The 23,022-nt window shown below is 46.2% G+C and overlaps 1 protein-coding gene across 1 annotated transcript in view; it reads right to left on the bottom strand.

The window, feature by feature from the left end:
• Positions 1–22,779, bottom strand: part of GNB1L (G protein subunit beta 1 like) — a 34,628-nt gene extending 11,849 nt beyond the window's left edge. The window contains 6 exon segments of the mRNA XM_052690973.1: positions 1,868–2,030; positions 3,712–3,837; positions 4,039–4,206; positions 22,589–22,670; positions 22,673–22,763; positions 22,765–22,779. Coding sequence (XP_052546933.1) covers positions 1,868–2,030; positions 3,712–3,837; positions 4,039–4,206; positions 22,589–22,670; positions 22,673–22,763; positions 22,765–22,779 — 645 coding nt within the window.
• Between the last annotated feature and the right edge of the window lie 243 nt (positions 22,780–23,022).

The following is a 23,022-nucleotide window of genomic DNA, read 5'->3' as shown; positions in this document are numbered from 1 at the left end:
GGGCGTGAGCTGCCTGTGCTAGACTGACAGTTCCAGAGATTGCCTGCATTAGACAACTGAGCCTTAGAAATAAATACTATTTCATATACTTTGACATCTGTAACCTAAAACTTGAAGTTCTGTGTTTATATTGGTTTTGCTTAATAGGAGAAAGATTTTCCTTTGCCTGAGGTTAATAGTGTTCCTGGGTGGCTAAAACTGGCCACAAGGAAACACACCCTTTTTCTTTTCCACATTAATAAAGCTTTTAACATGTTTCTGGCAAACTGGCAAGAAAAGTGCATGTAACTCATAATTGGTGATTTAAATGCAATCACGAACAAATAAATGCCTGTTCAGATCTCATTATTTATGGACTGAACCTGCTTTAAGACAAAATTACTCTTCTTTGGGCACCAGCCAAGCATAAACACTTATTAAGTCTTAATTTTAATCATAAGCTGCAAATGTACTGTGTCTCACAGTGCTGCCTATTTGGAAACACTGCATATTATGGGAGCGTATGTATGTGCATTTACTGAAAACTGACAGAGTTCCAGTGTCAAGTTCACACAGAGAGAGGAAATCTTACCTCAGGAGACAGCAAATCATTACCAGCTTGCAAAGCCCAAGCAAACAAATGAAAGTAAACCAGAGATGAATTGCAAGAGACACTGGGGTAAAGCAGCTCCTCTCTATGACTATTTAATTCTTTATGAACAGTGTGTGCGCACTTCGACTGAAACAAGTTCCTCTCCACCTGATGCAAGACAGCACTTTTCAGGTTTAAGTTAAATATCATTGAGCACCTCTGTCAAACAGGAGCAGTTCTCTGTTTGATCACAACATGGATGCGCCCGAGAACGGTTTCATTTCGTGGCACAGAGGCTGTTTCTCCACTTACTCACTCCTGTAAAATGCTGAATATTCTGGCTGTGGGCCAGCACAGTACTGACACACATCTCAGCTTCTGAGGGACAAAGAGCCCACATCTCGCAGTGCAGGCGCCATCCCACACACTGCTTAGTGCACACAAAATGTAACTTTCAGGATATACATCCTACAGTCCAGGTGAGCTCCTGATCTTCTATGCTTATGAACAACTTGCAATTTAACTACAACATTGCTTTTGTTTACTCGTATCACCTCTTTTTTCATACTTTTGGTATTTTAATGTCAAGCATGTGAATCAATTTAATTTTGTATCATGTCCTTAAGCAGTCTTTAAAGAAAACAAAAATACAATTTGTACAAAACAGACGTGGAAAATGCCAACAAAGCTGTCAGTCCGTGACTGCTGTGATAATGGGTATGCAATGTGGGTGTATACAGTAGGAACTGAAGTGAACCCTACAATTATTTCAAACAGAGCAAACCTCTTGCTGCTAATAGTAATTCCACTATTTCCAGCCAAAGTACCAGTTAAAGAATTAGCCCGAGGTGAAAGACCACATATCGCATTACAAATCACCTGCACCTCCCCTCCTCTCAGCATGCACAACTTCCAGCCAGAGACAGCAGATGAGAACGGCCATCTGACGACAGACTTCTGACTGTTAGCTCCCCAGAAGGACTCTTTTCCCCTTTTAACAGCATTCAGCAGCGGCACCACAGGAGCTTTCAAACCTCCTGCACATGAAAGGCCATCAGCAGCTGCAAATACTTAAACGTTACACAAAACTTGGGGTGGTATCCTTGTTATTAGAGCATGAGTTATATAACTCAGTCACTTTTCTGGCAGGTAATGGTGATTAGGAGCCCCGGAGGTTCCTTGTGCTGCCCCCTCTCGAGCAGCGGCTTTCAGAGCAACGATGTTTCTCCTTCCAAACTTTCTTATTTAAGAAACAAAAGCAATGTTCCAAGCACCGGAAAAAGCAGCATTTCCTACCTCCTCCAGGGCCTTGGCTGCCGTGGCCATCAGCCAGCGTCCCTGTGCCACCTTCAACAGAGAGCTTCTGCAGAATCCCACATTCTCCGTGAAGACAGAATCCGTCACTGCAGTCCGTCCCTCTGCTAAATCCCACAGGCAGATCCTCTGGTCACGACCTTGACTTTTACAATAAAGCAAGTTGTCCTGTGAGCAGCAGGACTGAGGAAACCTGCCTTCCTGCAGTTCAGTATCTCAAAGTTGGGACTTTAATACGTAATAAGGACTGAGCTTAGTAAAGCTTCAGAAGCTACACACCACCCTCACTGTCAGCCACACTTTCCTACCAAGAGAGAGCCATCAAACACAGTTATGCTATTTCTTTATGCAACTATTTATGACTTTTTTAAATGAGTACTTGAATATTTTCCTGACAGGAACACTACACATCAGCATATTTAGCACTCTTCCACCATAACAGTAAAACAGAATGATCAGGTTTGTTGACAGCTGAAAGACAAAGAGCGAGACAAGAGGGACCACAAATGTAAAGTGGCCTCAGTGGCCAGCTGCACGCAGCCACAGGCAGAAGCAGACTCGTACACCTCCTCATCCCAGGGAAAGCCCCTGTGGTCCCACACAGGGCGGCCAGGAAGGCCAGTCAGCACAGCACTGCTCGCTGCACACTGAGCCAGCTCCAGCTGCCCCGGAACAAAACATTGCTGTGGAGAAGCAGCAGTTTTGGAATTAAACTACAGCAGCACAGGATACCCATCCTGTTACTGCCTGGGAGAAGGGGTCATCAGAAATTCCTCATCCATTTCTTATTTGAATTAGCAGTATTGCTTGACAGAACCACGTAAACAGAACAGGAGTAGATGCAAATCTGACTGATTTAGGGCTTCTTCAACATCAGTACAGAAACTCCCATCTGCTGTTCAGCTGAATGACAAACTATGAAAACACAGTGCTAGGAATACAAAAATGTGGTGGGACGGCAAGAAACTGCTGTGATTTAGAGCAGAATAGCAAAGAATACAGGTAAACAGTGTCCCAAAATTGCACTGCTGTATGAACTGTTATACACCAAAAATAGAGGTAATGAAAAGCTCTGTAAGAATACAAACAATACTCATTCAATAGGATTTTATGGGGGAGAGTGTTGATAATTGTACTTAAGTAGATAACAAATATAAATGCTAATGAGTTCCACTGTGCATTATAAGAGATGTCTTCTCCAGATAAACATGTCAGAACACCTCCTAGTCATACAGACACTTTGGCATCCACTCGCTCAGATCACCTGTCTAATCCAAGGTACACAGACCTGCCCAACCTCCCCTTCCTAAATGAGAACACGGGCGTTTTGCAACACGGGCGTGCAGCTCAGCATTCCTGCTCATTTCACACCGTTCTCCCATCTCTGGTTCTTCTCCTCCCCTTTTCCTCCTTCTCCTCACAATTTCTGTACTGTACCAGATTTGATTTTCCCTGAAAAACAGTTGTGAAGCACCTAACTTCAAACCCATTTCCTTTAAGCAGAAACTTCACCTGATGTCAGTGCAGTAAAAAGGACACTGGGAAATTACAATGAAAAATGGTACAAGTAATTTCTTCATGATACACGTGTAGTCACACTGCAATGCAGTCTCACGTGCATCATGAAGAAATTAATTGATCATAGTAATTCTGGGTATTTGTACTTCTGTATGTGTATATATTTTCTGTACGTGCTGGGGAGGCTATCAGTAACTCCAAAAATAAAACAGTCCTGCTCCTTATATTTTTTTCTTGTTCTTTTTTTTAAACTCAGGTATATAACAGGGACAAAAATAATTTTTGCTTTGTTTGCCAGCCTCACTAACCTCAGGAGCCTGTCTTCACCATCCATTTTTTCCAACCAGAAGACAGATTTTCTTCCATGGCCATCCAGGGCCGCGTCCACTCTGTGAGTTTTCAGGTTCCAGACATGGATAAACCCATTCTCAGACCTGGCAGCAATAACAAATGCTGATAAGACAGTCCAATACTTCCTCCCTTCTTTTTCCCCCAGATAGAAGTTACACGTACAAAGACAGCAGACCCATCATTCACCAGCCATCCATTTTGTTGTTTATCTAAATAACATCCTTTATTTTAAAAGGAAACGTCTCCACAGTGCTCAGCTTAGCCAGAAATCCAGATTTACTTACCCAGAGAAGAGAATGGGGACAGCAGGTTCTTCACCTCCGCAGGAGAAACGCAGCGCATGGACAGCAGCACTGGAACCTCTGAGCACAAAGCGTGGGCCTGGAGGCGGCTGAGCCATCCGAGCCCCTGGGAGAGCAAAACAACACGGACACCATGGAGGGCAAGGCAGCCTGCAGGGAAGTTACAGCTGTAAATATTTTTGGATCAAGACCTTAGCTTTTCTTAGAAGTAGCATCTAATATTGGGAATTGGTAACATACAATCCTTTGGAAGTAATTCCTCTTAGCTCTGAGCGATTGAGCATCCACCCAATCTGCAAGCTGACATTAGGTGGTGTTTCCTTCTAAGCTCGCTGGTTGCCGAGTTGCCATGTGCATGCACCCCTGTAAATGCAGAATTGTTCAGCTGTTCTCTCTGCTGCAAAAAGGAACAGATACTAAATGCAAGAAACTCAATGCAATAATTTATTGTTCCACTTATCCTCCTGGAAAGTCTTTCCCTTTCTTCACCATCAAATGCTCTGTTTGTGCTTTCTAACCACAATCATTTACAGAAAAGCACTGCAGTATGTATGTCGAGTGAGAAGAATTGCAGATGAGATCGGAGCTATGATCATTTTTACACAAGGCTTCCATCACTCCCCAGTGCTCCAGCTTCTGGTTGCAGGCATGGTTACTTGAAAAAAGAAAGGCGTTCTTTCACACTACCTAGACTTGAGTTAAACATTTTATTCCATGGTGAGCTCCAGCTCTGAACACCCATCACAAACACACTTCACTCGTGCTCTAATCCTGAATTTTGTCACAGAAAGTCACCTTGGGGCAGCAGCGTGCTGTCACCCTCAAAACAACACTCTGTGGAGCCACAGAAATAACAGCTGGGCAGCTTGTCAGAGGAGCTGGTCCTTCTGCAGGGAGGAACAGCACTGAGACTGCACTGAGCGAGGAAGACAAAGCAGGTGGGGATTACTGGGCAGGTTGTTTTTAATAGCATTTTTCCAATTACTGACACAGAAGTTTTGCTGACAGACCACAACTGTGTGCCTGCCTATGGGAAGGGTTTTATCTGGCATCAGGCAGACACTGCAAGTGCATGTCTTCACAAGGGCAGCGCCTCAGAAAAATCTTCAGACTGGCTACAGCAAAACAAAAAACAAAACAATCTCCATTTATAAGCAAATGAAGCAACATCTTGCTCTCTGGAGCCAGGTTCTTTGCTTGGTTGTTTTGTTTCTGTTTGGTTTGGTGTTTGTTTTTTTTTTTTGCAATCCAGGTATGTGAATTTTGAAATGAAGTTTAATATTAAGCCCATATTGTTTTTTTTATTGAGCATACAAAATGACTTCTTATTACTTCCTATCATGACTCAACAAGTGAACAGCAGTATGACAGTCTTAAGTGTCTCGTTTATCTTTCTGCAAGTGCTGAACTATAAAAGCGCGTCTGTGCTGCCTTCTGTATCCCTGAGCCTGGACAAATCACGTAAGAACTTTTGATACATTCTTGCTCTCAGGTACCTAAGCCAGCAAAAAGTCCCATGAGAACCTGAATGAAATTAAACCCCCAGAAAGCACCCACCAGCTCCTGCAGACACACAGGAGCATCCTTTAAGACGTGGCAGCGCACCCACAGCGCCGAGGGGCTCAGCGCTCCCTGCTCCCTTACACAGAAAACAGAACACACGGCGCTGAGCCATGCTGCACTTCAACACACAGCGACAGCCATGCTGAATGTGAAGCCTGTGTGATCTTACCACCCTCGGGTACCTTTTGCAGGAGCCCCCACGTGAAGCACAAGTATGAGGCTCACATCCATGAACGCGCAGTCCAAAATCTCCAGGACCTCTTAAAGTTTCACCCCAGGTGTCAGAAAATGAGTTCGCTAATTAGCACAACATTTATTTTATCGTTAGCTCCATTTAGCCTCAGGGAGACCAATCTGCTCTTGTTAACTGGGGATATCTGCAGCAAATTTAATTAAACGATTTGCTTAGCATTTAGGCTGGTCTGAAATCGAAATCTGGCTCAGGGGCCTGAAGAAGCAAGCTGCGTGAGTTCACAAGAAAGCTTTCTTGTCTTATTTTTCCCACTTTGGCCTTCCTGTGCTCGTGGTCGCACCTCTTGGATTCTGAGCTTCACCTCAACACAGCACAAACCACAGAAGGCTCTGCTCACAAGGTGTGCTGCAAACCCCTGAGCTCCTGATTAAACCCCTGTGTGAGCAACAAGGGGAAACTCAGCTGCTCACATCAGCGTTCCAGTTAGCAAACGGCTACATGCAGCACGTTAGGTACAAAAAGGGTTCTTCTGTCCTGAAAACGTGCTTCTGCTAAGTGCCACAACAACTGAATTCCTCCAAAGTTTCATTATTTTAAAGAACAATTCACTATTAATCTCCTGCACAGAGCTGATCCTCTATAGGCTGCAGAATGCTCTTTGAGCCCGCTGAGTTCTGTGCAGTGGTATTCCGGTATCATCACTTCCACATTTTATACATATATATTAAAAAAAGCTAAGCTTTTATTTTATGAGAGTCATTTAAAATATGTAAATGTCAAAAGGATTACCTTAGAAAAATCTCTCAGAGAATTAAAAACATTAACAGATTCCCACAGGAAAAATTCCAGCAGAATTCAGCAACTCTCCTGTTCCCACTCCTGTCACTTGTATTTCTATCACACATGGAAGCAAAAACAAATTGCTATTAAAATATCATCCAAACCCTCTCCCCCCCTACAAACTCCACAGTTCTGCTTGAGATACCAACGGCTCCAGTAAAACATGGAAAAGGTGCTCTGCTCTTCAGGCTCGCTCACAGTAGAACTCCACTGTCAGAGCACTTTTCAGGCACAGGTGAAATAAATCTCTAAGCACGTCTGGCAAACTGATTGGGGACTGAAACCAGCAGGTGTGCAGGCATAATTACTACTGCGAAAATTCAGCACATCCAGGTGTGCTCACCACTAGCTGCAAAAAACAGAACAGGGATTTCTTAATTCCTAGTCTGCCAGATGCCACCCTGCCACAGGAAAACCCAGCACAGCACGAGTTGAGAAAGATGTGAATGAATTGATCCTCCTCCTCCTTCCACGGTTCCTTTTCCATTCACACAAAGCCTCTTCTCAGCCTGCGCTGCTGCACAAACCTGCCCTCGCCGTTCGGTGCCACTGCTGCCACTCGGGGCACGAGCTGAATGATCACAGCTCACCTCAGCAACAGCGAGTGCTTGTATTTTACTGACAGCAAAAGGCCTGAGAGCCGGGATGTGGCTTGGTGCACCAACGCTGTTAGGTGCGTTGTGGCAATTTTTAAGCCCAGTTCTTCATTCTGCATACACCAGTGACAATCTGTTTCACAGATTACAGTGAAACAGCAAAGTCAGCTGTTAATATAAATAAAGAGAAAACACGAGGCAATCTTATGGAGAAATCTGTTTGCACCTGGGTGAAAAAGAACGGCACAAGGAAAAGCCTTTCTGCCTTCAGCATCAAGTCAGCACGTATAAAACGCTTAGAGAAGAATGAAGGGGGACTGAGATTTAAAGCCCAAATTAAAAGCCAGGCAGCCCGATTTTGGCATTCTCACTCCAGAGCTCTGAAAAACACAGTCTGTGTTGTGTGCAGCCACAGAAACGTGCACTGCTGAAAGCAGATCCAGAAGGAAAGCCTGCACAGCAACTGCCTGCACGGCTGGGAGCTGTGGGAGCGCTGCGCAGTGCTGAGCACACTCAGAACTCACCCACCAACCAACACCACTGCGTTACTCTTTCAGTTTAAAGCTCCAATTACAGTCTTTGGTGCTAAATGCAGTACGAACCTGTACTGTACTCTTAGAATTTCTTTAACACTATTTTTAAGAATATGCATTTCAAATTTAAATTAGAAATCAGTAGAAATCTTTGAATCGAGAAACTGATTTCAAACTTCGATGTCTGATGTAGCCAGCAAAATGTGTAAATAAAGCAGTCAATGTTTAGATGTAAGGATAACCAATGCATTCTATTCAAACTAGTTATTTTCCATATTACCAATGATAACCAAAGTACAAATTAGGCACAGTGAGGTATGTTTGTATTTTATATTTGCCCTTGAAACTTACCCTACCCCCCCCCCCCAAAAAAAAAAAAAACAACAAACACACACACAAAAAAACACAGCAATCACAGGACAGGACGGGAAGCACTCAGCATTGTGCACTGAGGGTGCAGAATCCAGGCAGATTTCTAGATGGAAAGCTTCTGCTCAAGAAACTTGCTAGAGACACCTCAGTGTCAAAGAGAACGCACAGGTTCGCACCGCCTGGCCGTGCAGCCCCGCGTCACTGACAGCAGCTCCCCCAGCTCACACTTACACAACCAGTGGTGGAAGTTTCCACATTTTAATTGTAACAGCCAGCCGCCGGATCGGCAGCAAACAAAAGTGCAGATCAGCAGCTGGCGGGACGCCAAGCAATGCGATGGGAGCAGGAAGAAAAGCCCCATCAGCGCCTGCAGCACAGCACATCGCAATGGGCTTCACCCAGCGTCAGCACCTCACAGAACACCAGTGTCCCACAGCAGGAGACACGACAGCACAGTACGTTACGATTTTAAGTAACGAAGTTTGCACGAAGAGTGCACTGCCTTCAGGAACGCCGAGCCCTGCAGCCCTGCCTTGAGGCTCACCTTCAAATTCTTCTATCTGCAATTTTTAAAGTCACTGTGTAATTATTATTTCCCATACGAAAACAGAGTCAGCATGGGAACAAAAGGAAGAAGGACAGTAATTATCTGCAAGACATCAAGTTAGCATATGGATCTCATTGCCACTTACACACTTTGGTCACTGAAACAAAAAGCTATTAATCAATATGTAAAAGCCATAAATTAACATAAGCATTAATCATTCTAATACTCCCACTGTGTCAGACTGATAATTTTTTTCAGCCTTTCATTCTGACACATTTGCCTTCAGCCATCGGCTGCCTGGCCTCTTCCAGCACCGTTACACCTTTGGGGCACTGCACGTCTCAGCGAAGGCAGCATTTTGAAGGCAGCCAAATATCACAGTTACATTCACACTAAATATATGGAGGCTGAAATCAGAAGACCCCTCCCTCACGATATCAGCACGCTGGCTTTTAGTAAGGACAGCCTGAAACGCAGTGTGGAAATACAGCTGAGGTGCACAAAGTTCTGCTGTTTCATCAACAGCTTCACGTTGCAGATGAGGAAAGACGCCCTACGATGTGCTCTGGGAACCACTACCAGCTCGGTACATGAGGTGATGCAGGCACAGAACACAGCAGTTGTTCTCTGCGACACACCCTCCATAAAGGGAACACCAAAAAAAATATTGAAAAAGAAAATGACAAGGCCGGATCTCCTGGAAAAATCAAGAGAATGGGAAAATAATACAGAACGTCAGTGCAAAGAAGCTTCACCCAGCTGCCTCACTGCGACACAGCGGGATGGACTGCGGGAGTCCGACTGCTGCAGCACAGCTGGGAGCAGAGCAGCCCCAGCCCTGCTGCACTGCCTGCTGCTCACAGCTCACAGCGCCCTCGGGTAGCGGGGCTTCATTAACCCTGCAACGTCTGAGCAGACATTTCCTGCAACAATCTTCTTTGGTAACAAACTGTTAAAAGAATTGACAGAGAAGAAATGTATCAAGTTGTTACAGCAACTGAAGTTATTTGAGCCGGAACTGTGCCTGCAATTAAGGATTCTGTAACTCTGCCCAATTAAAGTATTGCTTTATTTGAAAACTAATTAATTCTAAACACATATTTTTCCCATGACAAACTTTTATGATTATTTAATTTATTCTGTTATAATTGCCCTAATTAATCTACTCTTGTAAGATATGATGCTGTTATTCTGGCACCTGACCAACGAAGACAAAAAATTGATTGCAGTTCCGTGGTGCAAGAGCAGAAGCTGTCACGGCAGTTTCAACACCGCTTTTATTTATTTGTCTGTTCTATTACTTTTCTTTTCCTCCCACAGGGCACAGGAAACACAATACACAGCGGATGACATTTTGTCTTCTATGCTTTTTTCTTCAGTGTGAAATATAACTGAAGAGTGCGGAATTAAGTAAAATACGCGTAAAATGATCTGCTGTCATAAAAACAGCCTATAGGAAATTAATGTGCACCTCTGAAAGGCATCAGCCGCGCCTCTCTGATCGATTCCTGGGGCGCAGGACCAAGTCTGGAGCTGCCGGAACCCGACGCAGCAACGTGCTCCAAACGTGGCTTCACAGCCGCCGGAGGAAGGATGGGGCCAAAACTCATTGTCACGCTTATCTTCAGATCACGTTAACTGTAATGTTCCAGGCAGTTTTATCAGAGCCACATTTCAATCTTACTCCAGGTTACCGTACGTGCAGCTACAACTCTTCTCACTCTACAAGCAGCCTAACTGTGTTAAAACAGAAACCTATACAGCTATTTAGCAGTGTGTTCTATTTTGCTTCGGCCACGCTTGAAATAAAAATTACTGCCACTTACAGATCGAAGTCCTGAAGTTCCTTTGGACATGAATGCCCCATAGAGAACACGAACGCGCCCAGCTGTGAGTGGGAGGAGGTTGCGAGCACAAAGACAAAAAAGGGGAGCATCACCTATGCTGTGTTCAAGTGTACATCAAAGACTATAAAGAACTGTTATGCTATGAAATGCCGCCCAAAATTCATTAATAATTTGTCTATTAGGACTCCAATAAAGTGCAAACAAATTTCATTCAGAGAAGTCAAATTGCTGTTAGAGAGTAAATTAATCTAAGAAAACTAATGAGAACCACTGTAATACCAGTGCAAACAGGGCTGACATTTACAAGGCAAATATTACCTGAATATAGAATAAAAAGGTTTATTGTAACAGTTTAACCTAAGCTTGTACTTGAGATACAAACCTGCAGCTGTTCTTCCATGCCAGTTTCACCAAGTAAGGCTACATCCACTTTAAAAGAGCACATAGGATGCTTTCATTAAATATGCTCTCATGTCCAAAGCTCTGAGCCTGATCACATACTAAACAGTTGTGTTAATGATATTAATCTATTAATTTTAATTAATATTAATGAAAAGCGGGTGCCAAGCTGAACAGCAGCTGAATAGTGACCATGCTCAGCTCTCAGCTCCCAGCACTGTTTCCTGTGTCTGTGAGGTTCTGACCAACTAGCCGACCTGCCTTAAGGAATACTGCTAATTAACATCTAGCAAACGGACAGACATAAAACCAGAGTTCCATGGTTCACACACGTGACCTCAAACTTCACTCCTGTCACCTGCAATAAACTTCCTGGCCAAAAATGGAGTGAAATGCAGAGCTGTGTTGCTGCTCTCATGGGAGCTCAGAACAACTCTGCTGCACCTGAACTTGAACTCCCAGCCTCCGACTGCGCCATCAGCCCCAGCACACGGCGCTGCCACGCAGGAGCTGCAGTGCCTTTCACCAGATCATCACACTATGTCATCTTCTGACCAAATTCATTAGGAAAACTTTCACCCGTCCTATTACCTCCAGCCAGAAAAGCTAGATTGAAGTATAACCAATTTTACAGCACAATAAACTGTTATTAAATATTTAAACACTAATTGAAAGGCCGCTTCTGTTAAAAAGTAAATAAATAATGAAAGCTACTTCTTCTGATGCTATTAAATGCAATCCTATTTATCTCGTGCTTCTCCGAAAAAATAGGGCTTAGGGAGGGCTGCTGGGCTGCTGAGCCCTCGCCTTCAGTAAACTGCATGAGCCCCATTCTTGTGGCAACAGATTAACCCTGAATGTCTCTGCCAGCCCATCCACATCGCACAGCCATGCTGCACCCACCTCCCCAGCTGTGCTGGATGGCCACCGCCTCCGAAAGGAGAGAAATATTTTAAGGAAATGTTACATCAGTGAGGAATTACTTGGTAAACCCAATTACCATTTTCTTCTCCCTAAAATGCCCGTGATCCTGCCTCCTAAAAAGGTAAGGAACTGTCATCTTTCGGAAGATGCATTTTCTGCCCAGAAGCAAATGTGAGATGTACATAAACACACGTGGGGGATTGCTGCGTATCTTCCTTGGTCTCCTTCTCATCTGGATAACAAGGGTGGCGTGAGATGAAAACAAAGAAATCGTGACACTACAAACAGCGAGGAACGGAGGGTAGGCGAGCCCACGAGCAGCGGCAACGAACAACAGGACAGCCATCAGATTGGTTTCACTTATTCTGCAGGACCACAATCAGATTCTCCATCTGTAACTCAAACTTTAAAAGTATGATAATTTACGGAAAGGAGATTAATCTAGCTATTTTGAGTCAAAGACGTATTTCATAGCTTCATCCCAAATCCTGTACGTTGTGAGGATCCCTTTCCCCTTTGAAGACTCAGTGAATGATTGAAGCCTCTACTTTCTGAGAAACAGATAACACAAGACTAGTAATCTGACTCTAAGCCATTGGATAAAGGCAGTTTGTTTCCTCTTAGCCCATCTGTCAACACCTCTTCAGTAATTAGTCCTAATTATTACAAAGGGCTAGCCTCCCATTCGCATTATTAAATCAGAAATAGTATCATAGCCAGGTATCTTTCAACGCTTACCAGGCTGGCGACCTTCGATTCCATTGAATCTTCTATCAGTATCCGCCTTTGGAAGAGCCTCGCCAGTAATTTTAGCAGCGGCTTCAAAGATGCAAATCCCACAGTGGAATTCCAGGGATGCATTCATGTACACATCCACCGTGTGACAGGAGAGCAAGCAACACAATTGACCTTCGCATTGTTCTCTAAACTCCTGTGACATAAAGCACACATCTCTGCTTCATACAATGCCTGCGTGCTTAGAAGCGCCTTTGAACTAAAGGCCGGAGGAAAAATAGTGAAATTGTGTCTGCAGAGGCGAGGGTCAAACCTTTGTTAAGAGAACAATACTTTGAATTTTTTTTTTCACATCGAGATATATTTGCAAACAGTAAATAGTGACTAAAAATACGCACAAACATATTTAGGTGTGAAGACTTAAAAGGCTGCGTTTATTTTTGCCCTGCAGCCGAAGTGCTGCCCTGGAAAACACGGCGATGACATCAGAACTCACCGGATGGAGGCTCGCTTCGCTCGGGCTTTGCTCAGACAGCTCTGAGTTCCTGTGTGTGCTAACATGCACTGAACTGAAAGGTGAAAAGCAGATACTCCTAAGAATTGGGCCTCTGTTTTGTTCGACTCAAAACCAAACGTTTCCCAGCAGCACCTCTGAGAGCCCCGCCGAGGGTTTCTTGATGCTGGGTTTCTCATCAGTGCCACTCTGGTTTCCTCAGACGCAGTGAAGCAACCTTGAACGTCACAGCGCATGGAAGGGCCTCTGCCCAAAGCCTGCGTCCAGGGCAGCAACACAGGCATGGGGAGTTCTCCATTTGACAAGAACACCCACATCCTCTAATTAAAACAGCACAGTTTTGTTTCCAAAAATACAACCCAGACATTTTTAAAAACTTGTGTTTGCTATACAGAGGTGTTTTAGTGCTGCTCCCCCTCCTCGCAGGTGCCCTCCGAATGCTACGAAACAATGTCTGAGTCCACAGAAACTTGACGTAAGTAACAGAACTGCTGCGTGCTGCACAAAAAGCAGCACCCCACGTACAGGCAGGGTTTGCCTGGGCCTCAGGAGCTGGGCAGGCACCACGAGTGTGTGGATGCCCCGGCCCACAGGAAGGCGCACGGCAATCGAGCCCCAAGCCCTGGGCCTGCCTGTGGGTGTGCGCAGCCTGCAGTCCCTCTTCTGTCTCACCCTTCCACCTGGCCAACTTCAAATGAGCACAAAGCCATCTCGGGCGGTACTGCAGCATGAGGAAACTGCTCCTAACCAGAAACTGCTTCCTGCAGAGCTACCACCTGCACCTTCAGGGCACCGCGCAGCACCTGGCTCTTCACTTCAGGGATAGCCAACACTCACTGCCAAGAACCACAAACACACACACAACATTTGCTTCACGATCTGTACATTTTCCAAATAAATGTCACGTCAGTAACACGTGTAGTAGCAGGCAGGCATTTGACTATCAATGGATCAGACTCTGAAACATTAAAATACTTCCAGTATCAACAATGCAGTATTAACATGCTTGCTACCAATTATTATTGACTATCCTCACAAGAATTCAGCACATTAACAACCAGACCTTTTCAAAGGAAAGCACTGCATGCTTCTAACTCCCCTACATAACCGCCTGTCCGCCAGGGAAGAAAATAAAGATCCCACCTGCTCTGTATCAACCCGCAGCGCTTTGGTCCATTTCTGCAGTGATAAGCCCTCCAGCCTCCACTGCCTCCTGGGACCAGGACCCCTCTAACATACACTATCAAGCTCTTTCTCTTCATTCCCAGCTACATGCATTTAAGTAGCATAATTTACAGTTAGATCATTCCCTGTTTTAACGTTACTTTGCGCTATGTGTAAAATCTGGAGTAGCAATGATTGTATGAGATGAAAATTGAGAGAAAAAGCAAACCAATATTAATGGAAGTGAAGCATTACAGGCCAAAAGAGGCAAACATTATAAAATCATACGTGCACAATGTAATCTTAGAATCCCAGCAAAAGAAACAAAAAACAAACAAACAAACACCATTTGCTCCAAAAGTAACACCTCCTATTCACTGCCATTGGAACTGCATCTAAGAGCACAATAATCGGATGGAGAAAATGCTCAGCTGCAACACACAGTCACCACCCCCAGCTGTGCACTTTCACCACAACGAACAAGAGCTGCGTGCTGCACTCATAACAACCTGCATGGCTGTGTGGAGCATGGCTTGTCTTTCACATCACTGTCACCACCCTCACTGAGCTCACAGGCACTGCTGGGTCTCCATCACCAATCAGTAAGCATCAATGAATGCCAGTGGGTGCCATTTTTTCTGCACAGAGGAGCTCAATGACACACCTGTGCCCCACAGACTGCCATGTCAGATGCCATTCTGTCAGCGTTCCTCTGACACAGGGAGGAGATGGTGCTGCAATCTCCCCAGGGCTGGGCACTGCATCACTGCACCACAACCACTGCTCCAGCTTCCCTTCCACCACCACATCCAAAATCTGCTGTGACACATCAGCCACATCTCCCCATGGTCACCTGGAAACACCTTTGTCTTATAGGCCATGAGATGGATGGACCCCATGGTCCTTCTCCGGTAGCTCTGCACAAGCACGGAGGGCTGGGTGAGCCCACGTGCTCCCTGTGAAGCCCTTGAATGAGGAAATGAGAACTGGATTTCATGAAACTGCTATCAAACCACCTCTGCAAAGCAGAACATTCACTTTTAGATAGGATGCTCCAGAAAATGTTGTAACTGCAGATATACTTCTGCAGTTTCCTCAGTGGTAAAACAGTTCCCACGAAGGTCCAAAATACAGCAGTAATTTTACACAAGAGCAGCACCATGAAAGCAACACAGATTTTAAGAAGACTTCATGCAGTGAAGATGTGCACGCACATCTGTGAGCAGCAGCCAAGGAACACTAACCCAGCAGCTGTCTTTATCTCTCTCGAACACAAAAGTCTTCATCATAATGTGCTTTCTATAAAAGCAGGTATAATTCAGCCTGCAAGGTAATTTCTCTTTTCAAATCTGCAAGTCCCAGTTTCAGGGAAGAAGACTGCCAAAGCATATTATACCTACTACAGCAATAAATTCTTCACAGATGAGGTTTTATACATAAATTACCTTCATTTACAGTCTCAGAACGCTCTTCTACATTTTATGAGATAACATGAATTATGAGCACCCGTGTATTTCTTGTAGGTATAATGTGAGACAGACTTCTCATATACGCGTAAGACAACGTGACTGAGTTGTACTCTGTCCCCCCAGCCCTCGCTGAACAAAGTGGTGACACAGCAGGCACTTGCCAAAGAGAAGCGCCCAGCCTGCTATAAAGATATCTATGTATGAATTAAGTCTAACCAGGTTTAAACATGAATCACATGGTTAAATAAAAGCAGTAAAAATACCTGAAAGGCTTTTTTTCCAAACCTTATAAACGTGGATTCCTTAAACTGCTATTTCTTAGTTTAGTAATTGGTACATTTACGGTTTGGCAAAGTAACTCATTTTAAGCAAACTGTATGCTTTAAGTGCACAATTTATATTTAATTGAAACTAGCACTGTAATCTGTACAAAATCTGGCTGGATTTCACTGGCTGAGCTTTAGGTATTTTGCTGGTTCTGCTGGATTTTTAAAACCCTAGAGATGTGGGAATGGAATGAGTCTGTTTGCTATTATTAGTATTCTATAGTAAGTACTGTGACCCACAGGAACCTACATCCCAGCCACTCTCCACACGTCCACCCAGGACTGGGTGCTTTGCCCTTCACACACACTTGCCTCAGGAGCTCTAATTTCAGGCAATCACAACGAACGTGAACCGGCAAGCAGTACCAGGACCCAGTGCTGCACACCGCTCTGCCCTCATCATCTGAGCGAGCCTCAGAGTTACAAAGGTTCACAGAGCAGCTCCGGGGTCAGTCATTTTTCTACAAGTCTTGGTCCACTGCGGAAAACAGCAGCGCTGCCAGCAATGCACCAAAACGCGCCAATGCCGGCTGCTGAGCCGAGCAGCAACCGCACCGACGGCACGGGACGGCCTGCGTGCCGCCACGACAGGGGGAAGGACCGGGCATGAAGGCTCATCAACAAGATCAGGCAAAAGAGAAAACACTGAATCATATTGAAGTCATCACCAGAAGGTCAGGCTGCCGTGGAACACGCAGTCAGGCCTGCGAAGCCTTCAGGCTCAGTCTTGCACCGGGCTGCAGGCAGCAGCACCGCCCCCAGCAGCGCCGCCCCGGAGGCGCAGTGACTCAGATGCGCTCCTGCCCGCCTGCCCTCGCGTGGACGACAAACAGCGTCACCCCGCTGCCCACACCGCGCTCCCTGTGACTCCCAGCTACCAAACGCCCGGCCCTGTGCCTGCTTTGTGCTGCCTGCAGTGACGGAAGGAGCGGGCCCAGGCGCTCAGCCCTTGCTGCTGCCATTCCCCCCCAGCCAAAGGTGACATCTAAGGAGGCCCTGGGGATGCGCATTTCCCACCCCGAGGTGCTCCTCGGTCAGGACTGATGTAGCACAAAGACAGCACCAGCATGACAGAGAACTCTAGCTGTGAACAGCACGTGTTGTCACTAGATAACGATAACAGATTTAACAGGCACAAGCACACAGCACTCATTTCAGAGATCCTCTCTTTTTACTTTTAAATTAAGGATATTATTAAACGTCCAATTACATCATGAGCCATACACAACCTTTACAGCATAAAATTGCTATAATTAAATGCTAACTGTTGATTATAATAATTCAGCAACGGAGCAATAAAATAAACAAGTACCTTTAAAAAGTTATTTCCAAAGAGGACTCAGCGCAAGAGGGGGAAACATCAGACCTTTGGGCATCGCAGCAGGGCCATGAGATGCAAGGTTCCTCAGGGCCAGGCACTGCGTCCTTCACATCTACCTTTGGTTGTCGCTGCTGCAGCTCTGCAGTGCAGCTGGTGGACAGTTGTGGCAAATGAGTGAATTCCTGACCTCGCTGTTCAGAACCCCGGTGTCACCTTCAAACTGGTCACTGGGAAAAGCAGCAGCCTGTACAGAGACCAAGCACAGCAAAGACCCGGAGCAGCAGGCAGCTCGGTCCACCTCACACCTCACACTACGTTCACACAGGTCACTCCTACGGAAGTTGGAATGGATAATAATGAAAAATTCTTTACATTTGGCATTACAATAAGAATTCTTTTTCTGTAAAAAAACAGGATGCAGGCCATTTTCAACAAAACTCTGCTTGGTTTTTTTTTCTTCCAGACGGATCTTCAGCCAAGCAAGAGCTGGGCTGGAAGCGCGCAGCTCAAACCAAACGCCCTGTCAGCTAAGCATGGCTGATCATGCCTTGCTACATTACATGGCTTTCCTTTACTGAGAACAAAACAGAGTTTGTCAAAAACCACATTTCTAAGCAGGAGTAATGACCGTGTCCAATCCCATAGCTCCATTATTTAAAAAACACCATAAAAACCACAACAAACCAGATTAAAAAAAGCAACAAATGAAGGCCTTCTATCAGTGCAACTGGCTGTGAGCGGGTGGGAAGAATAACGCACACAGCAATGGAAAACGGACTATAAAAAGCTCGCCTTACATAAACACGGGAGGAAGTAACCAACACCCTCAATTGTTGAAGTGAAAGGAGGAGGACCTGAATACACCATTAAAAAAAAGAAGTAAACACGAAAATATTGCACGTTTCACATTTTCCCAATTCATCTCGAATTCGAGAGTCTTGTTCAGTTGAGCCTAACTGCTCCCAGCCGCATCGCCCTGCAGCACGGCCCTGCGCACTGCCTCAGCAGGAGGACAGTCGGAGCCCTGTGCACCTGGGGCAAGGGATCAGCGTGCAAAGGAAGGGCCACGGTGCTGTGCTGCAGAAAAGGTGAGTGCTTCCACAGCAAACCACGCCTCCATGCCTCCATGCATCCAATGCCTCCCCACCAGCATCCCCAGCTGCTCCCCTCCAGACGCAGCACTCTCCCCAGCCAGGAGCCAGCATGGCAGCTCCTCCTATGCCAGAGACACCAGCACTTATCAGCAACTACTGAGAGCAACGGACTCAGGTCAGAATGCAGATACGTAGGACACAGGTTCTACTAATCCTTACAAACCACTCCTTCCCCAGGCATTCACTGTATAAAAGAGCACCAAACTGACATCAAAGGAGGCAGAAGTCAAGATTTCTAACGAACTCATCAAGGTTAAAAATCTTCACTTCACCAGGACTTTCCTTCCTCAGATCCTCCCAGCACATCCACAGGCCCAGCTGCCCTGCAGACCTCCACCTCATCCCTGCCATCCCTTTCCATGCACAGAGCATCACGCAAATCTGTACCGACTCCATAATGCAAATATCAAGAATGAATTCTTAGATGCTTACACAGCTCTCCTGCCTCCAGTCCTCAAGCAGTTACTTTTTTCTGCTCAAACACAAAACTTGAAGATAGAAACTGGCATTTTAAAGAGAGGGAAGCAGAAACTGCTCGTCAAATGAGCAAGTTGAGCTATGCTTCTGGGTATGTATTACACTATCATTTTTGCATTACACCTACTCTACTAAATATACAGAACACTGAGCAAGTGATAGCTGTGTCAGCCACCAGCTAATCAAATGAAAAATTATTAGGCTTAGGAAAATAATAAAAGCAGAAGCCAGCTGTGCGTTTGCTGGATGAAAATCCCAGTGTCTCCATGTTAGCTCATGTGCATTTCAATTTCTGGGAAGAAAATAATGGGAGTTTCTCCACCCTTTCTCATGTGAGCCATAAAACAGATTTATTACCTAGGATATATTCTGTGTTTTCTCCTGAGGAAAAAAAGAAAGTGGTGGAACAAGTTCATTTTTTCCCTTCTACAATGAGGATTTTCTTTACAATGAACACAGAGCTAACTTTTGGTATCATGTGGCCCTCCCAGTTAATGCTCCAGTCACACTTTTTACCTTTCTAAATCTCAGAGAGCAGCGTTTTCATCTCAGTGGGGAACACACAGCTGCTCCAGCTGTCCGAGTGTGAAACAGCCGTCCTGGTATTCCTACCTGCTTTGTTTTAAAGCAGAATCCTTTCCTTCTCTAAATCATAGAATTTAACGGCTACTAAAAAAATCATGGAGTAACTTAAAATGATAATTAAAAAAAAATGTAAAGGCAAAGCACTGCTCTGCATTTCTTTGCAAATAGTTCCTGCTCAGCTTTGCCCTTCAGCCAGCAGCCACCCAGCAGCTCTGGGAAACCTAAAGGCAGAGGTCAGGGTTGAGAATCACCTGGAAAGGTTTTCCTGTACAAACGACTCCTTTTTTCTGTAACACTCACAGTTTGACCTTTAAAAATAAATTACAAGGGAGAGAATTTGCAGACTGGAAGGATTTTACTCCCAGGACTCCTCATTTGCTTACAGCGCAGCGCCCCGATCCTACGCCCCTCCGAAGAGCAGTGAGAATAAACCCGCCCTTAGCAAAGGCCATGTTCTGCAGCCCCCACTTCTGAGATGCAGAAGAGACAGACTGGTACCTGAATCCTGAACCACAACACAGCCCAGAGCCTGCGGCCGAGTGCTCAGCAACCCGCTGAGGATAAGAAGTGCCTTTGAAAACAACAGCCAGTAACACCTCCGTCCCTGAGGAGATCTGTGTCATGTCTGCCACCTACCCAAGACCTACAAAGACCTGCACCCTTGATAACAGCATCTGCTCTGTACGAGTTGCTTTTCACAGCACAGCAAACCTGACATCCCACAAAGCTCCAGCTCTCTCAAACAGCCCCTCACTGCGAGGACACGTCCAGCAAAACAGCGTTAGAAATGAAACAACATCAGAAAAGATGAGCTGTGCCATCATTAGCAGCACATCAACACAACGTGCTGTAGAAAGTTGTGAAACATGTATGAGTGTGTATAGTAATAATATATATACTTACACATGTATTTTGCTTAGGAAAAGCAGAGTCCACTTCCTTTTAGCATAGAGCTGTGCCAGCACAAGGCTCCAAAGGAGGCTCTTCTGCTCAGGCAAAAAATACACAGACATTTTTGTAGATGTATTTCTTTCTCATGGCTCTGTGAGCACTTCTACTGCTCCACAGAGACCAGTATTTTAAGAAAGAAACAACAACAAACCCACAAAACAATAGTTAAATAGGCGTTCAAGGTATTACTAATTGGAAACCCATCATTTGTACTATCAGGTTTATTGCAGTGAGTCAAACTGTATTCACATAAAGAAAACAAATCCATCCACACTGAATTTTTGGATCAAAGTGCTACTACTGCTATGAAACTTACTTTTTTTCCTATGTAAAGACATCCTCACAACCACGCAATCCTGTGCCAAGGTTCAAACTCGTACAAAAGTGAAGTACCACATAATGTACTACACCTTAGAAAAGGTGTGCAAAAAGTAAAAAGAATGTTTTTTAATCCTCTCTAGATTTGTCTTTACAACCCCAGGAATGTAACGCACACCTCTAACCCAACCTGCCCACAACAGCACCATTTACTACAAAGCACACAGAGTCACAGCAGCTATTTTCCACCACAAAGACAATGCTTCGTAGGTAAATACTGGAAAGCAAGAATTTTCAGCTCTAAATTCCCACACCTGCTAATTAGCAACAACTGACTGGTTTGCGGTTCTCACTACTACACTGAAATGTTATTGCACTCGAGATAAACATGAAAGCATGCAAACACAAAACACAACCCAGCAGATGTATGTGACAACAGACACCTCTTCAGAACATCAGAGCGAGTCCTAAAGGTTTCACTGCAAAAAGACACTCGCTGTATTCTGAAATGACCAGCAGCTTCCGGAAAGGCGCGGTGCATGCAGACCACAGATCTGCTCTGCACTATGTTAGATTCTAATGCTTGAAACTGCAGCTGTGAACCAAAACCAGGCTGTTTGAAATGAGAAGCTGGCAGCTATCCCAGTGTGTGCAGAAACGTCACTTCCATCTGCAAAACCATCATAATCGACTGATAACTGATAACGGCACATCTGAAGGAACCAGCTTAGATTACTGACCACAGGATGTTGTTACAGTGACGAGCCTGCCTGCAGACCAATTAAAACCATAACAGAAATCATTAAAAACAGGTTAAAATACATTAAAAAGTCAGTATTTTATTTAAAATGTACCGAAATGGACAACAACGAGTACACGTGCCCCCAGCCCTACGGCTCACACGGGCACACACCTCGTCCTGCCCAGGCAGGCAGCCGGCGGGCTGCAAGGAAAGCGCAAGGCTCCAACAAACGGCTGCAAAGGAGCACTAGGACACCCCGACTCCGATCCCTCACAGCCTTTATTTCTTCCCAGAGCGCTACCAAACAGCACGCCCTTCTCTTTTACCTTATTTATTTCAAAAGTTGTTGGATCTGGGCATGAGCTGACTTTCTACCGGAAAGCGGCACGTGAAGGAGCCGCACAGAACACGTTCGTCACTTCCACGGCCGCCGCTCCCGAGCCGTGCCGCCGCCAGGGGGCGCAGTGCGGCCATTCGGGGGCCCGGCTGCAGCGCAGCGCGCGGAGCTCCGCGCTCTCGGCTGTTCGCAGCGCTCCGTGCCGGCACGCGCCGACACCGGCTGCGGCGCAGCGTTACCTCAGCGGGATTCCGCGGGGCTGCGCTCTGCGCGGGCGGGAGATCCGGCCCCGAAAGGCGGGGTTCGGCTCCGTGCCCCACCTGCGTCCGCGCGGATTTTACTTGAGCTCGTTCGTTACCGCTCCCTTTTAAACGCCTTAAAAAGACGCGCTTCTGGCGGCTACGAAAGCACCGGCCCAGGGGCCGCTCCGCCGCCTCAGCGAGACGGAGCCGCGCCCTTCCGCGCGGGACAGGCGGGCGCTGCGCGAGGACGGCCACCGTTCCACGCCGCCCCGCAGCCGCTCCGCCGTCGTCACGGCGACGCCCCGCGCAGGCGCACTCCGCCTCCCCCGAGCAGACGCTTCCCGCCCGCCCCGCCGCCTCCGCGCCCCGCCGCCGTCCCTCACCGATCGTCGCTCCGCCTCGGGGTCGGGGGGGTGGGAAGCGAAACGCCGCCGATCCGGCGCTCCCCCGCCGTACCTGGGGCCTCTCCTGGGGACCGGGCACGCGCGGAGCGCCGCGCGGCGGCAGGCCGGACCCACGTGATGCCCGCGGGCCGCTTTTGGCACCCGCCGGGGGATGGCGGTGCGGTGCGCATGCGCCGAGCGGAGCGCGATGGAGGGCCGCGGTGCAGCTGTGCGCCGCCGGTCGCGGTTGGGCCGCGTGCAGAGCGCGCTCGGTCTGCACCTGGGAGGTGTTGGTTAGAATGGGGTGCGGATCTGCGCCCCCAGCCATCCTGAGCGTGCAGCACCCCTTCAGGACACAGATAACGAGGTGTGGGCAATAATTCAGGAAGGTCAGAATGCAATTAATGGAACTGGAATTAACGCTAGCTGAAATG

Source organism: Tympanuchus pallidicinctus, unplaced genomic scaffold (genome assembly GCF_026119805.1).
Source record: "Tympanuchus pallidicinctus isolate F22 unplaced genomic scaffold, pur_lepc_1.0 scaffold28, whole genome shotgun sequence".
NCBI classification, from domain to species: Eukaryota; Metazoa; Chordata; class Aves; order Galliformes; family Phasianidae; genus Tympanuchus; species Tympanuchus pallidicinctus.
The sequence above is the reverse complement of the archived record's forward strand: the minus strand, read 5'-3'. Positions and strand labels throughout refer to the sequence as shown.